We start from the raw sequence: 13,304 nt of genomic DNA, 5'->3' as shown, positions 1-13,304 counted from the left end.
TTTATGATTTTTTTTTAGTGTTTAGGTATTCATTTATGAATGGTTTAACGATTAATTTGCATAATAATTGGGGTTATGAAATGTCCACTTTTGTAAGATGTAAATATGACTGGTATTGGTACCATTTCCAGAGCAGTGGGAAAACAGAGTACATATGTTGAAGAGGAAACCAGGGTCAGCCAGACTTTGAATCATTAGCTATGCCATTATGTTCCTAAATATGAGCCACTTCATGCGCAAATGGGTCTTATGCTTTATGTGGCAAGTGCAGCTACCCCAGTGTTTTTTGCCCACCATTTTGGGAATGGGGCCGGGTCCCTTTGGATTGGTAACAAGATGCGCTTGTGAAACACAATGTCCCCCTATATGATGTTTGACCTTGAAGGATGACCTTGACCTTGTGAAGGATGACCTTGACCTTTCACCACTCAAAATGTGCAGCTCCATGAGATACACATGCATGCCAAATATCAAGTTGCTATCTTCAATATTGCAAAAGAATTCATAAAATAAGCGATTTGGGCCACATATATTTGATCTCTGACCTTGAAGGATGACCTTGACCTTGACCTTTCACCACTCAAAATGTGCAGCTCCATGAGATGCACATGCATGCCAAATATCAAGTTGCTATCTTCAATATTGCAAAAGTATTTATAAAATAAGCGATTTGGGCCACATATATTTGACCTCTGACCTTGAAGGATGACCTTGACCTTTCACCACTCAAAATAAGCAGCTCCATGAGATACACATGCATGCCAAATATCAAGTTGCTATCTTCAATATTGCAAAAGTATTCATAAAATGAGCGATTTTGGCCACATATATTTGACCTCTGACCTTGAAGGATGACCTTGACCTTTCACCACTCAAAATGTGCAGCTTCATAAGATACATACGCATGCCAAATATGAAGTTGCTATCTTCAATATAGCAAAAGTTATTGCAAAATGTTAAAGTTGGCGCAAACAGACAGACAGACCAACGGACCAACAGACCAACCAACAGACAGGGCAAAAACAATATGTACCCCACTACTATAGTGGGGGACATAAAAATCACAGTGTTGACTAATATTGGGAAATCTGTGTAGTTGTTGTTTCGCTAACAAATGCTTCAAAATTGAATATGGGTTTTCAAGATTATAATTACTAAGGTTCAATTTATAGAGCTGGATGGGAGATTAACTAAATGTTGAGATCTTTTTTCTATTCAGAACGGGGCTGTTTACAGGTCCCCAATTTTAGCAAAAAAACTCCACTGTACTCTTTCTGTTATTAGGACCACGAAACCATGACTTAATGGAGGACAGTGTAGCTCCTGGTGAGACTTAACAACATCATGCTGTCTTGATATATTGATCATTTGTGCAATTTATTTTTAAATTTCACTCTGACAGGAGTAACACTTGATGTCAAATCTACAAGCCAAATTGCCAAAATGAGGGTAAAAAGAAAGCGGTGAGTACTTTTGCCTGGCCTTCATCATGCTCTTGGCCTTGCGTCTCTGGAACTTCTCCTCGTCACTGCTCGACTCACTGGAGGAGGATGTGGAGCTAGAGCCATGGAACGCACGACGCTTGTGACTGCAAAAAAAGAAACAAATTCGTTCAATTGATATTCCCCTATAATGAAATTTTGTATGTGGATGGGTGCAGAACTTAATGAAAAGGTGCTAGTAAAGGCTTAAAAAATACCCAAAACAAGTGTTACTCTTGTAAGTAACAAAGGATGCTATTAAAAGATGGTGTGAACTAACAACTGTTGTGCCTCGTCCAGCTATCTCTGTACAGTCCAACCTGCCCGAGCGACCGCCTGTTAATAGCGACCAACAGTCAATAACGACCACACCGATTTCCTCCCGAACGATTTCACTATATATTGAACCTGCGAATAAAGCCCACCTGTGAACAAAGACCAACGACCACCCTTTTACATTCCGAAACCTCCATTTTGATAGCTTACAACGACCACTGCCATTATAAAAATCAACGATTTCGCAACTTTCAAAAAACAAAATGGGGGCCAGGACGCTGCGTAGTCACGTGATACACATCTTAGCAGTGGACTCGTCGGTCGCTATGGAGATATTGGCAAGTGACAGTTTATTGCACTCGATAGCAGTTGTTTGTTTATTTAACATGCATTGCTAATTGGTAGTCGCCTGCTTCTTTTATGCATTTGACAGTTTGTCAAAAGTGTAAAAATTTGCCTTTCTATTTAAGTGACTCTCGATTAATGTACTAATTGCCGAAAATATCAAAGACAAATTTGGGGCTTTCATAAACTCATTAAGGAAATTAACGGTTTTATATCATTTACGATGCCTATTAAAGACAAACATTTTGATAGTCATTCTCTTCTTAAATTTCTCCGTAATAAGACGTTCATAGATAATAGAAAAGTAAATTGTCAGTTCAAGTTAACCATCATGGCTTCCGAGCGTAAGTTCTTGACGTTGGAAGAACGCGTTAAGGTCATTAGTTTGTTAGGTAACGGACACAGTTGTAGACGAGTGGCTAGTGATCTTGGTGTAGGAAAAACTCAAATTCAGAGCATTTTAAAGCGTAAACATGAGATTATGGACGAATTCAAGGAGAACGTAAACTGTGAAAGTAAACGCCCTAAGCGTGAGTCGGAATTCGCGTCAGTGAATGACTTAGTGAATAAGTGGTTTGTTGACGCAAGTGCAAGGCTCTTGCCTGTGTCTGGACCTATAAATTAAATAAATAATAAAAACATAAGGGAATAGAAATACAACATGTAACTAGAAATGGCGCGGCAGAGGCCGACGCGTATCCCCACGCCGAATGTTTGACCTAGGTGTGCCCCAGGGTTGGTAATGGGGCCATGCATAGCTGAGATTGACCGTATTGTCATAAGAGAAGTTCATCATCAATTAGAAGTGAATTGGTGTAGAAATGAAGAAGTTATAGTAAAAGGCAATTTTGGGTGGGTGTGACATATGTGGGCAGGGCGCCCCAGGGTTGGTAATTGTGCCTTGCATAGTTGAGATTGACCGTATTGTCATAAGAGAAGTTCAGTATCAATTTGAAGTGAATCGGTGTAGAAATGAAGAAATTATAGTAAAAGGCAATTTTGGGCGGGTGTGGTCTATGTGGGCGGGGCCCCAGGGTTGGTAATGGGGCCATGCATAGTTGAGATTGACCGTATTGTCATAAGAGAGGTTCAGTATCAATTTGAAGTGAATCGGTGTAGAAATGAAGAAATTATAGTAAAAGGCAATTTTGGGTGGGTGTGGTCTATGTGGGCGGGGCGCCCCAGGGTTGGTAATGGGGCCATGCATAGTTGAGATTGACTGTATTGTCATAAGAGAAGTTCAATATCAATTTGAAGTGAATCGGTGTAGAAATGAAGAAATTATAGTAAAGGCAATTTTGGGTGGGTGTGGTCTATGTGGGCGGGGCCCCAGGGTTGGTTATGGGGCCATGCATAGTTGAGATTGACCCTAATGTCATAAGAGAAGTTCAGTATCAATTTGAAGTGAATCCGTGTAGAAATGAAAAAATTATAGTAAATGGAATTTTTTGGTGGGTGTGGCCTATGTGGGCGGGCGCCCCAGGGTTAGGATTGGGGCCATGCATAGTTGAGATTGACCCTAATGTCATAACAAAAGTTCAGTATCAATTTGAAGTGAATCCGTGTAGAAATGAAAAAATTATAGTAAATGGAAATTTTTGGTGGGTGTGGCCTATGTGGGCGGGGCGCCCCAGGGTTGGGAATGGGGCCATGCATGGTTGAGATTGACCGTATTGTCATAAGAGAGGTCCAGTATCAATTTGAAGTGAATCGGTGTAGAAATAAAGAAGTAAATGTAAAATAACCTAAAAAAATGAGTGATAATTTCTGACGCGGCCCCACCCCAACCGCTATAACTTTTGACCCAGGGGTCAGATCAAAATTCCAAATAGTGCAGGGTCGCACATATGCTCATAGCTACCATGTGTGTAAGTTTCAAGGTTCTAGTGCTTTTAGTGTAGGAGGAGATAGTGGCCAGGACGGACGGACAGACAGACGGACGGACGGCGGAGATCACCACAATATCCCCACCTTTTTTTCAAAAAGCGTGGGGATAATAAATATACAAATGTATAACAAAACTGTGTTTTCAATCCTTTATTTCATTATACATGCATAAGTATTCAAACATTTAAACAATAGAGCACATACATAGATAAGGTACCTGTTAAAAAACTACTATCATATTTTGCAAAGTTTCGATCGACCCTGCGAATAAAGACCACCTGTGAACAAAGACCACAACGACCAAATCCCTTGAGTGGTCTTTATTGACAGGTTGGACTGTATATACTTGCAACCAACTTTTAATTTAATCTACCAAAAAGCTAACAAAAAGGGAAATTTTTAAGTAAGAAATGGCGATAACTCTGCTAGTAAAATGAGGTGTGCAATGATTTTTTTAACCTTGACCTTGGCGATAAGAACAAGGGTCTTGCATGTCCCTGACTGCCTGATAATTACGAACAATTACATCAGAGCATTTGAAAATCCCTTGATGTTTGGTAGAATCTTAACAAAATAAGGCATATTTTATCAAAATTTGTATCAATGAACACATAAGAGCAAACTTGACCTTGGATACCCCAGTCTTACCTATGAGACCTGTCTGATAGAGGAGAGCGACTGTTATAACAGAATCCCTAGATTCTTAGTGAAGTTATGGCTTAATTATTGATAATTTATCAAATTTGTGATCTTTTGGCCTCGATCTTTGACCATGGCCCCTAGGGTTATGGGTATTGCATACGGCTCAGCCACAGATGATTGAAAACAACTGTGGTAAGTTCTGTGGCTGTGGCTCATATGTTATTAAAGACACAGCTCAAGACAGAAAAAATCCCTTATGATCATGGGTATTTTCAAGTGAATAAGGGCCATAACTTCATTATTGACAAACAGTTTGGATTGCAATTTGAAGTGCATTATTCTCTTTTCCATATATACACTCATACCAAGTTTCGATGCAATCAGCCCAAGCAGAGCCAAGATATTGTTAAGTATACAACAGTGTTTCAGACATACAGATTGACAACGCCAAAACAATATCTCCCATGTACAGAGGTGGATAGAAGCGTTGTGTCAGTGCTTTTCCTTATAATCTCATTAAATTGAAAGACAAGAATGCAGGGTTAAAAGTTGGCAAAACTATACAACCTGAAAATTTTAGCTGGCGGCCGCCAGGAGCCCCGTTGGGTCCAGGGCAAAGCCCTGGTAGGGGGCCGAATGCCCCGGAAGCTCCTGAGACTTAGCAAAATAACAAATAAACAAGGGCTGTTTGTAAAACATGCATGCCTCCCATATGGGCTCTTCGTTGTAGTGAGTGCCATTGTGTAAATATGTTTTTTGTCACTGTGACCTTGACCTTTGACCTAGTGACCTGAAAATCAATAGGGGTCATCTGCCAGTCATGATAAATGTATCTACAGTACAGCCAAAGCGGCACAAACATAATCCGCAGCTACGCCACGGCCAGATTATTAGTCCGCGGCGGCGGAATCGTGTGTTCACGCGGCGTATCGCCGTGGCACTCGGCATCGATCCGCGCAACGACGCCGAGTCTGTATTAACCTCGCGTACTTTCGCGGAGTAAATCCGCCGCATACGTACGCGGCGGATCGAGTGAAAAGATATCCACCTACATGTACATACATGTATGTGTAGCGTAGAATTAATGACGCGCAACTGTTTATGTTTCGTTCGATTATCATTATTATATTTGTAATCCGAAACACACTTCAGAATTTTAATGCTAACGCGTCCTTTGGCAAATTCTAGCGTCAAATAAACAGTGCTAAAATATCCTTTGTTTCATAAAAAGCGCGCGAAAATAATGCAGACATGTAGAACGTCGTTTGGAAAGTTTGGGTGTATTTTGTGTTGTATAAATACATGAACATCACGTCAGGCGTAAATCGCGTGTTCAGTAGAGAAAAAAAACGCCCCGATTAGACGTTATTTCACCATCTCTATAAATAGTAACAAATGCCCAAATGTATTTGATACTTAAGGAAATATCTAGAATGTTTGTGTATCGTAAATATTTACCAGCATTTGCTTTAAAACTGGAATATACGGGATTATCGGGTAATTAGTAGCGATATTAACTGTATAATATGAACAAAATAAAACGTGTTTATATACGCATATTCAAACAATAGTTGTAATAAGCTGATAATTAACAAAACTACAAATACGTCGTCACCGTCTTGATTATTGATGTGGCTTCAAACTGCTAATTTTCTCAGCTAAAATACAATAGCGGAATCAACATGCAATTAATTTATAAATCCACCATATGCTGGAGCCTTGACCACTTGTATGTGCGAAAACATAATTACGTGACCTTGTTTATGTGTGAAATACGACTTATTAATTTCTGAATATATAATATTTATTTTCGCGGAAACGAATGTTGTTTGCTGGTTTCTATAGATACGATTACGGATGTAACGTTATGTACGGAATGCTTCGGTAGAGTTCGTTAAAACAATGAAATTACGCATTTCCGTACCACGTGATATTACGTCATTCCGCCTTTTGCAAACTGCCTGTGCTTTTGTTCGGATCGTCAACAAACACCACCCACCGCACCCTGATTAATATCTCGACTGGTCCGACATCCACATTTTAAGATGCTCAGAGTCGATTTAAAAACATATCTTGCACATAAATGGACTATACATTTGAGCTATACGATTCTGCCGGCAAGTTCTATATTTCCAGTACATGTACACCGGCTCATGGCGGGATCCTAAAATCTGATAGCAGTCATTCACACCCATTTTGGTGCCGGGGCCAGGCCACACCCCTTACAGTCGATCGAGATGGTGCCAAACTTGGTCTTGTACAACTGGGGCGCTTTCCAGCGGACAGCGTGACTCGGCGCTTGGACTGTCTTCATCGAATGCTACAATGGACAAACGCACTGTCGCACGTTTATATAGAGCACATGCATTCTGCCGGTGAACAATGAACTGTCTCGTGTTTAATTCTGTTTGCCGGGGGTCGGATGGGCATGCGCATTTATACATTTATCTGAATGGACTCTGTGACTACTTGCGTAGTTTATCATCCTTGTCCTTTCGGGTAATTCCAAGTTTACATTTATCTGAATGGACTCTGTGACTACTTGCGTAGTTTATCATCCTTGTCCTTTCGGGTAATTCCAAGTTATTAAAGTTTAAGCTGCTTGAACAGAATAAAAAATAGTAGCAATACCGTAGGGTAAAAAACGTTTAGGTGTCAAATCGCTGCCTGAGCGATAAGTTGTATTTTAATGTCCGATTAAGATTGTAAAAAGGTACAAGTAATATTATCGCAAGTGTGGCGATAAAAGTGATCACAAGTGTAGTGATCAAGTAAAAGTATTATCGCAAGTGCGAAAAAGTGTGATCACAAGTGTAGTGATCAATGTCCGATTAAGTATATTATCGCAAGTGCGAAAAAGTGTGATCACAAGTGTAGTGATCAATGTCCGATTAAGTATGTAAAAGGTACAAGTAAAAGTATTGGATCACAAGTGTAGTGATCAAGTAAGTGTTAACGCAAGTGCGCAAAAAGTGTGATCACAAGTGTAGTGATCAATGTCCGATTAAGTATGTAAAAGATCACAAGTGTAGTGATCAAGTAAGTGTTATCGCCAGAGCGCAAAAGTGTGATCACAAGTGTAGTGATCAATGTCCAATTAAGTATGTAATTCGCAAGTGCGAAAAAAGTGCGATCACAAGTGTAGTGATCAAGTAAAAGTTTTAGTGTGTCATTAAAAGTGTCATGGCGATTATCATGTAAAAGTGGATACAATGGTCAAGCGATTGGTAGAACTAGGTTTAGCCCAGCAAAGTATATGGTTCTTCCTAGTTCGGTCGCTTGATGAGCAATAGCATTTTTATTTTGGGTACACGGTGTTGCTACTATAACGGTGTTACTTCACGTTTTGTAATTTTATCGTGTGCTCATCCACCTCCGGTAGGTATATTTTCAAAGTAACAGGTTTCCACGAGTGAGTAGCCGATTTTTCGTTAGGCTCGTGGTTACCACCGGCTGTTTTTTCGCTGCGGCCTTTTATATCCCACTTTTTACTCGTATAATATTAAAGAGATCTGTTAGTGAATACTTTGTGCATTCTATTACATTTTGTGATGTTTATTGGGAGGCAAAATATTTTGGAATCGGGTCATTAAACTAGTTAAATGGAGTAATGTGTTGTTTTATCGTTGCAGTCGTAAAATAAATACGCTACGGGCGGGAAACAAACTTAATAATTGGCCAGACACATTAACTATGCTTACATGTATATGCTAATACAATCCGCGCACAATACATTTATTATGATTTTAATTATTAATTATAATTGTTCTTTCAAAATTTGTAAACTACATGTAACTAATAATTAAAAAAAAAAAAAATCATGATCGCATCGACTCGGCATCATGTCCCGGACCGCGGCATGCCTCGGCGGACAGATGCGAAGTTTCGCGGCGAAATGCGACTTGCCGCCGCATACTGACGCGTCTTCAACGACTGACGCGGCATCGACTCGTTTCGCCTTGCCGCCGCGGATCGCGAAATACGTTTGTTCCGCTTTGGCTGTACTGTATGAAGTTTCATGATCCTAGCCATAAGCATTCTTGAGTTATCATCCGGACACCATTTTACTATTTCGGGTCACCGTGACCTTGACCTTTGACCTAGTGACCTGAAAATCAATAGGGGTCATCTGCGAGTCATGATCATTCTACCTATAAAGTTTCATGATCCTAGGAATAAGCGTTCTTCAGTTATCATCCGGAAACCATTTTACTATTTCGGGTCATCGTGACCTTGACCTTTGACCTAGTGACCTGAAAATCAATAGGGGTCATCTGCGAGTCTTGATCAATCTACCTATCAAGTTTCATGATCCTAGGCCTAAGCGTTCTTGAGTTATCATCCGGAAACCATTTTACTATTTTGGGTCACTGTGACCTTGACCTTTGACCTAGTGACCTCAAAATCAATAAGGGGTCATCTTCGAGTCCTGATCAATCTACCTATCAAGTTTCATGATCCTAGGCCTAAGCGTTCTTGAGTTATCATCCGGAAACCATTTTACTATTTCGGGTCACTGTGACCTTGACCTTTGACCTAGTGACCTCAAAATCAATAGGGGTCATCTTCGAGTCCTGATCAATCTACCTATCAAGTTTCATGATCCTAGGCCTAAGCGTTCTTGAGTTATCATCCGGAAACCATTTTACTATTTCGGGTCACTGTGACCTTGACCTTTGACCTAGTGACCTCAAAATCAATAGGGGTCATCTGCGAGTCATGATCAATCTACCTATCAAGTTTCATGATCCTAGGCCTAAGCGTTCTTGAGTTATCATCCGGAAACCATTTTACTATTTCTGGTCACCGTGACCTTGACCTTTGACCTAGTGACCTCAAAATCAATAGGGGTCATCTGCCAGTCATGATCAATGTAGCTATGAAGTTTCATGATCCTAGGCCCAAGCGTTCTTGAGTTATCGTCTGACAACCACCTGGTGGACGGACCGACAGACCGACCGACCGACATGAGCAAAGCAATATACCCCCTCTTCTTCGAAGGGGGGCATAAAAATAGCTAAGAAATTAACAAAAATGTTAAAAATCACACCTGTTCTGCAAGTTCATTTTATAAAGGAGAGTTAATATATATATTTTTTATAGTAAGAAACCAAAAATTTCAATCAACAATGAACATATACAGTTTGTATATACAGTTCCGGATAATCAGCAGTTCCTATTATTTTGTTTTTAATTTTCCATAATGCCCCAATAAAAACAAAATGATAAGTGTCTACGGTATACATTAGGTAAAGGAGTAAATTAACCAATTTTTAGCAAGAAAGCTTTGTATAACGCTTACAGGGGGGATAAATCATTAAATGCAGCAAAAAGTTAACTGGAACTGATTGAATGAGTTATGTTTTGAAATGTGCATATGAATATAGAAGGCTTTATTATTTTCAAATAAGCTTTTTGCTGATTGAAAACAAATGCCATGAAAATGTTTTGAAATACTAATTCTGTAAGTTGAATGATTTTTAATACTTTGCCGAAGGGTGAACTTTAATTGGCTATTTTCGACAAAAAACTGCATATGCCGTCTGGCCTAACCTGTTATCAAACAAAATAATTTTACCCTTTATTTTTACATCTTCTCACATTGACACTAAATACGGAAAGAAATTATTGTGGTCAAAAGAATTAACGTTTTTTGCGGGGCGATTCTAAACTTGTTGACTGACTGTACCAGGCAATACGTTTTTTCAGCTATTCGCAAAATTTAACTCCACATTCATCAACTTCAGCCAACCACTCCCGTCGCCATTTATTCTTGACGTCCAATTCTAGCACCTTTGTACTCGAATTCAGCTCAAGGAACTTCATTTTTTTTATTTGTTTTACGTCGAAAAGCAACTATTTTTTATTATGGCGCTCGTTTGACGTAAATAATTCGACAATGTCGCAAACGCAAACGCTTGGGTCCCTTTATTTTTCGCGCGGATTACAACGATGACTCTTTCGGGCACCTGCTTTTGTTAATTTACCGAAATTGAAGCTCATTCACCGAAACATGTTCAGCAATATCAATTACAAAGCGTCTTTTTTTAGTTCCGTGTTTTTGTTTGCTTGATAAACGTTTCGTGTTGCTTGGACAATGCGAGGGGGGTCACCCCCTAAATTATCTCATAGAATTTACATGAATTACGAAAACGACCTTTTGGTGCCCTGAAAAAACGGAATTCCGGCACAAACCGGAAGACTTTTAACCCTGAGAATGTTATAAAATATTTGTACATAAAATGTTCATAAAACAATTGCAGTGCCATACCCCCTGCCTAGACTGTATTTGGGTGAGGGTGAAAGGTACCACAATGACTGTTTATACCCCCTGCCTAGGCTGTGTTTGGAAGAGGGTGAAAGGTACCACAATGACTGTTTATACCCCCTGCCTAGGCTGTGTTTGGAAGAGGGTGAAAGGTACCACAATGACTGTTTATACCCCCTGCCTAGGCTGTGTTTGGAAGAGGGTGAAAGGTACCACAATGACTGTACATACCCCCTGCCTAGACTGTGTTTGGAAGCAGGTGAAAGGTACCACAACGACTGTACATACCCCCTGCCTAGACTGTGTTTGGAAGTGGGGTAAATGTACCACAATGACTGTACATACCCCCTGCCTAGGCTGTGTTTGGAAGTGGGTGAAAGGTACCACAATGACTGTACATACCCCCTGCCGAGACTGTGTTTGCGGGCGGGTGAGAGGTATCCCAGTTTCTCCACACGTCTCCTCCTGGCAGGAGACCGGGAGGCTGATATCTCATCTGCCAGGAACCGTGTATTGTTACGCCGTCTCTTCTCTGCAAATCAAGACTCTCATTTAAAGACAACGGGGGAATTTTTCTGATTGATACAGATAAAAGCTTAATTTTTATATAAAAATATACCTATCCTTAAATCAACCACCCCCACCTCCTAAAAAATAATTTTCGAAGGATTGAATAAGCTGCATATTGCATATTGTCATAAGTGGATGTGATAAAAGCAGTTGATTCGATTAAATATTTGATTTGATGGAAAAAGCAGTGATTTTTGTACCTGCGAGCCCCGAGTCCTGGACTCACAAAAATCAGCGAGGATGCAAAGTTTCAAATCATGCGAGTCCCAATGATGCATGGAGATTTCTAACAAAATTTAGTTTTGAAGATTGCAGAATATCTTAATAATAATCAGTATGCGGGTTTTCAACAGCATTAAGTATAAAGAAGCCAGTTTTACAAATTTCTGCAACAGGTTACTTTAATGTTTAAAAAAAAATGTTTGGACTCGTTCTTTCAATGTTTGGACTCATGCATTTGCAAGTCATAGAGTACCAGGACTTGTTTATGGCAGTTTGTAAAAAAATCACTGAAAAAGTACAGATTATTTTAAAGGGGGCAATTACCCGCGACAGGAGCAATGTAGAGCTGAGTCCTTGGTTTGTTCTCCCTAAGATTGTACGATCTACGGGCCTTCTGCGGGGAAGTTTGATCATCATCATAATCTTCCTCATCATCTTCTTCATCATCATTGTCTTCATTGTCATCGTCACCACTGCTGTCTTGGTTATCATCCTCCTCCTTGTGGTCACCTTATATACAACATTGTTCAACATATGAGTGTCCCTCTGAGAAAACAGGGCTTCATACATGTGCATCAAGTGTCGACCCAGATAAGCCTTTGAAATCAGCGCAGGCTGAACAGGGACAACACTTTTTGCTTGAACTGGATTTTTGCTAACAAGAGACTTTATTTAAACCAATAAATACCAAAGGAGAAAGTGTCGTCCCTGATTAGCCTGTGCAGACTGCACAGGCTAATTTGGGACAATACTTAAAGCACATGCATTAAACCCATTTTCCGAGAATAAGTGTCATATAAAACTCCAATGATTTACACAACAAACATTTACCAAACTCTTAGTTGCTACCTTCCTCTTGGGCCTTTGGAATTGTCAACATGCAAAATGTGAAAATCTTTATAAACGCAATATATTTTTGCAAATATTCAATAGCACATGAAGACTATCCAATTACACGTGTTAGACCAGTTATTTCTAAGATCAGACTAGTCCAGCTTTTCACCCTGTATCTAAAACTAAAACCTGGACAGTTAAAATCCCAATTTTCAGACTAATTGACAATTGACACCCCTGAACTTTTGTGATCCTAGATCTATCCCTAAAGGCCAAATTAAACTAAATACATCCAAAGCTACAGTGGTTATACCATCATCTTCATTTTCTTCATTGTCTGTTTCAATAGGCATCCCGTACATGTCCCTCTTGACCTGTTTCCTCTGGCGCTTCACGCGGCTGTAGATATCTGTGTACTCCTGCAATTTACAGATCATTAACACAACATTCAACTGAACTGCACATAAACAGCAAATTTAACAAGCATACCGGTACTTTGATTTAACAGTTTTATTACAAAAAATTTATAACCATTGACTAACAGGCCAGGTAAACCCCAAAATGCAAACTCTGATCTTTTTTTACGACAATCTCATCTGTTAACCTATTAGATAACAAAATTATTAGATAGTTATAATTTGACTTTTAACTTAAGATAGCTTACTTGATTATTATTGGTAATTGAAATTTCCCAATTAAACCCAATTTTACTTTTTTTTCAAAGAAGGAAATAAGCTGAAAGCAGGGAAAATTAAACTAGAGCTTTGTCACAGACATGA

At 39.5% G+C, this 13,304-nt stretch overlaps 1 protein-coding gene across 2 annotated transcripts in view; it reads right to left on the bottom strand.

Annotated features, from left to right (window-relative positions):
* Positions 1-13,304, bottom strand: part of LOC127861850 (ATPase family AAA domain-containing protein 2-like) — a 57,871-nt gene that overhangs the window by 27,207 nt on the left and 17,360 nt on the right. For both annotated transcript variants that reach the window (XM_052400553.1, XM_052400555.1), the window contains exons 6-9: positions 12,839-12,944; positions 12,016-12,201; positions 11,302-11,431; positions 1,472-1,588 (exon numbers count right to left, since the gene is read on the bottom strand). In XM_052400553.1, coding sequence (XP_052256513.1) covers positions 1,472-1,588; positions 11,302-11,431; positions 12,016-12,201; positions 12,839-12,944 — 539 coding nt within the window. The remainder of the gene's footprint in view (positions 1-1,471; positions 1,589-11,301; positions 11,432-12,015; positions 12,202-12,838; positions 12,945-13,304) is intronic.

The sequence above is a fragment of the Dreissena polymorpha genome, chromosome 16 (genome assembly GCF_020536995.1).
Source record: "Dreissena polymorpha isolate Duluth1 chromosome 16, UMN_Dpol_1.0, whole genome shotgun sequence".
NCBI classification, from domain to species: Eukaryota; Metazoa; Mollusca; class Bivalvia; order Myida; family Dreissenidae; genus Dreissena; species Dreissena polymorpha.
The sequence above is the reverse complement of the archived record's forward strand: the minus strand, read 5'-3'. Positions and strand labels throughout refer to the sequence as shown.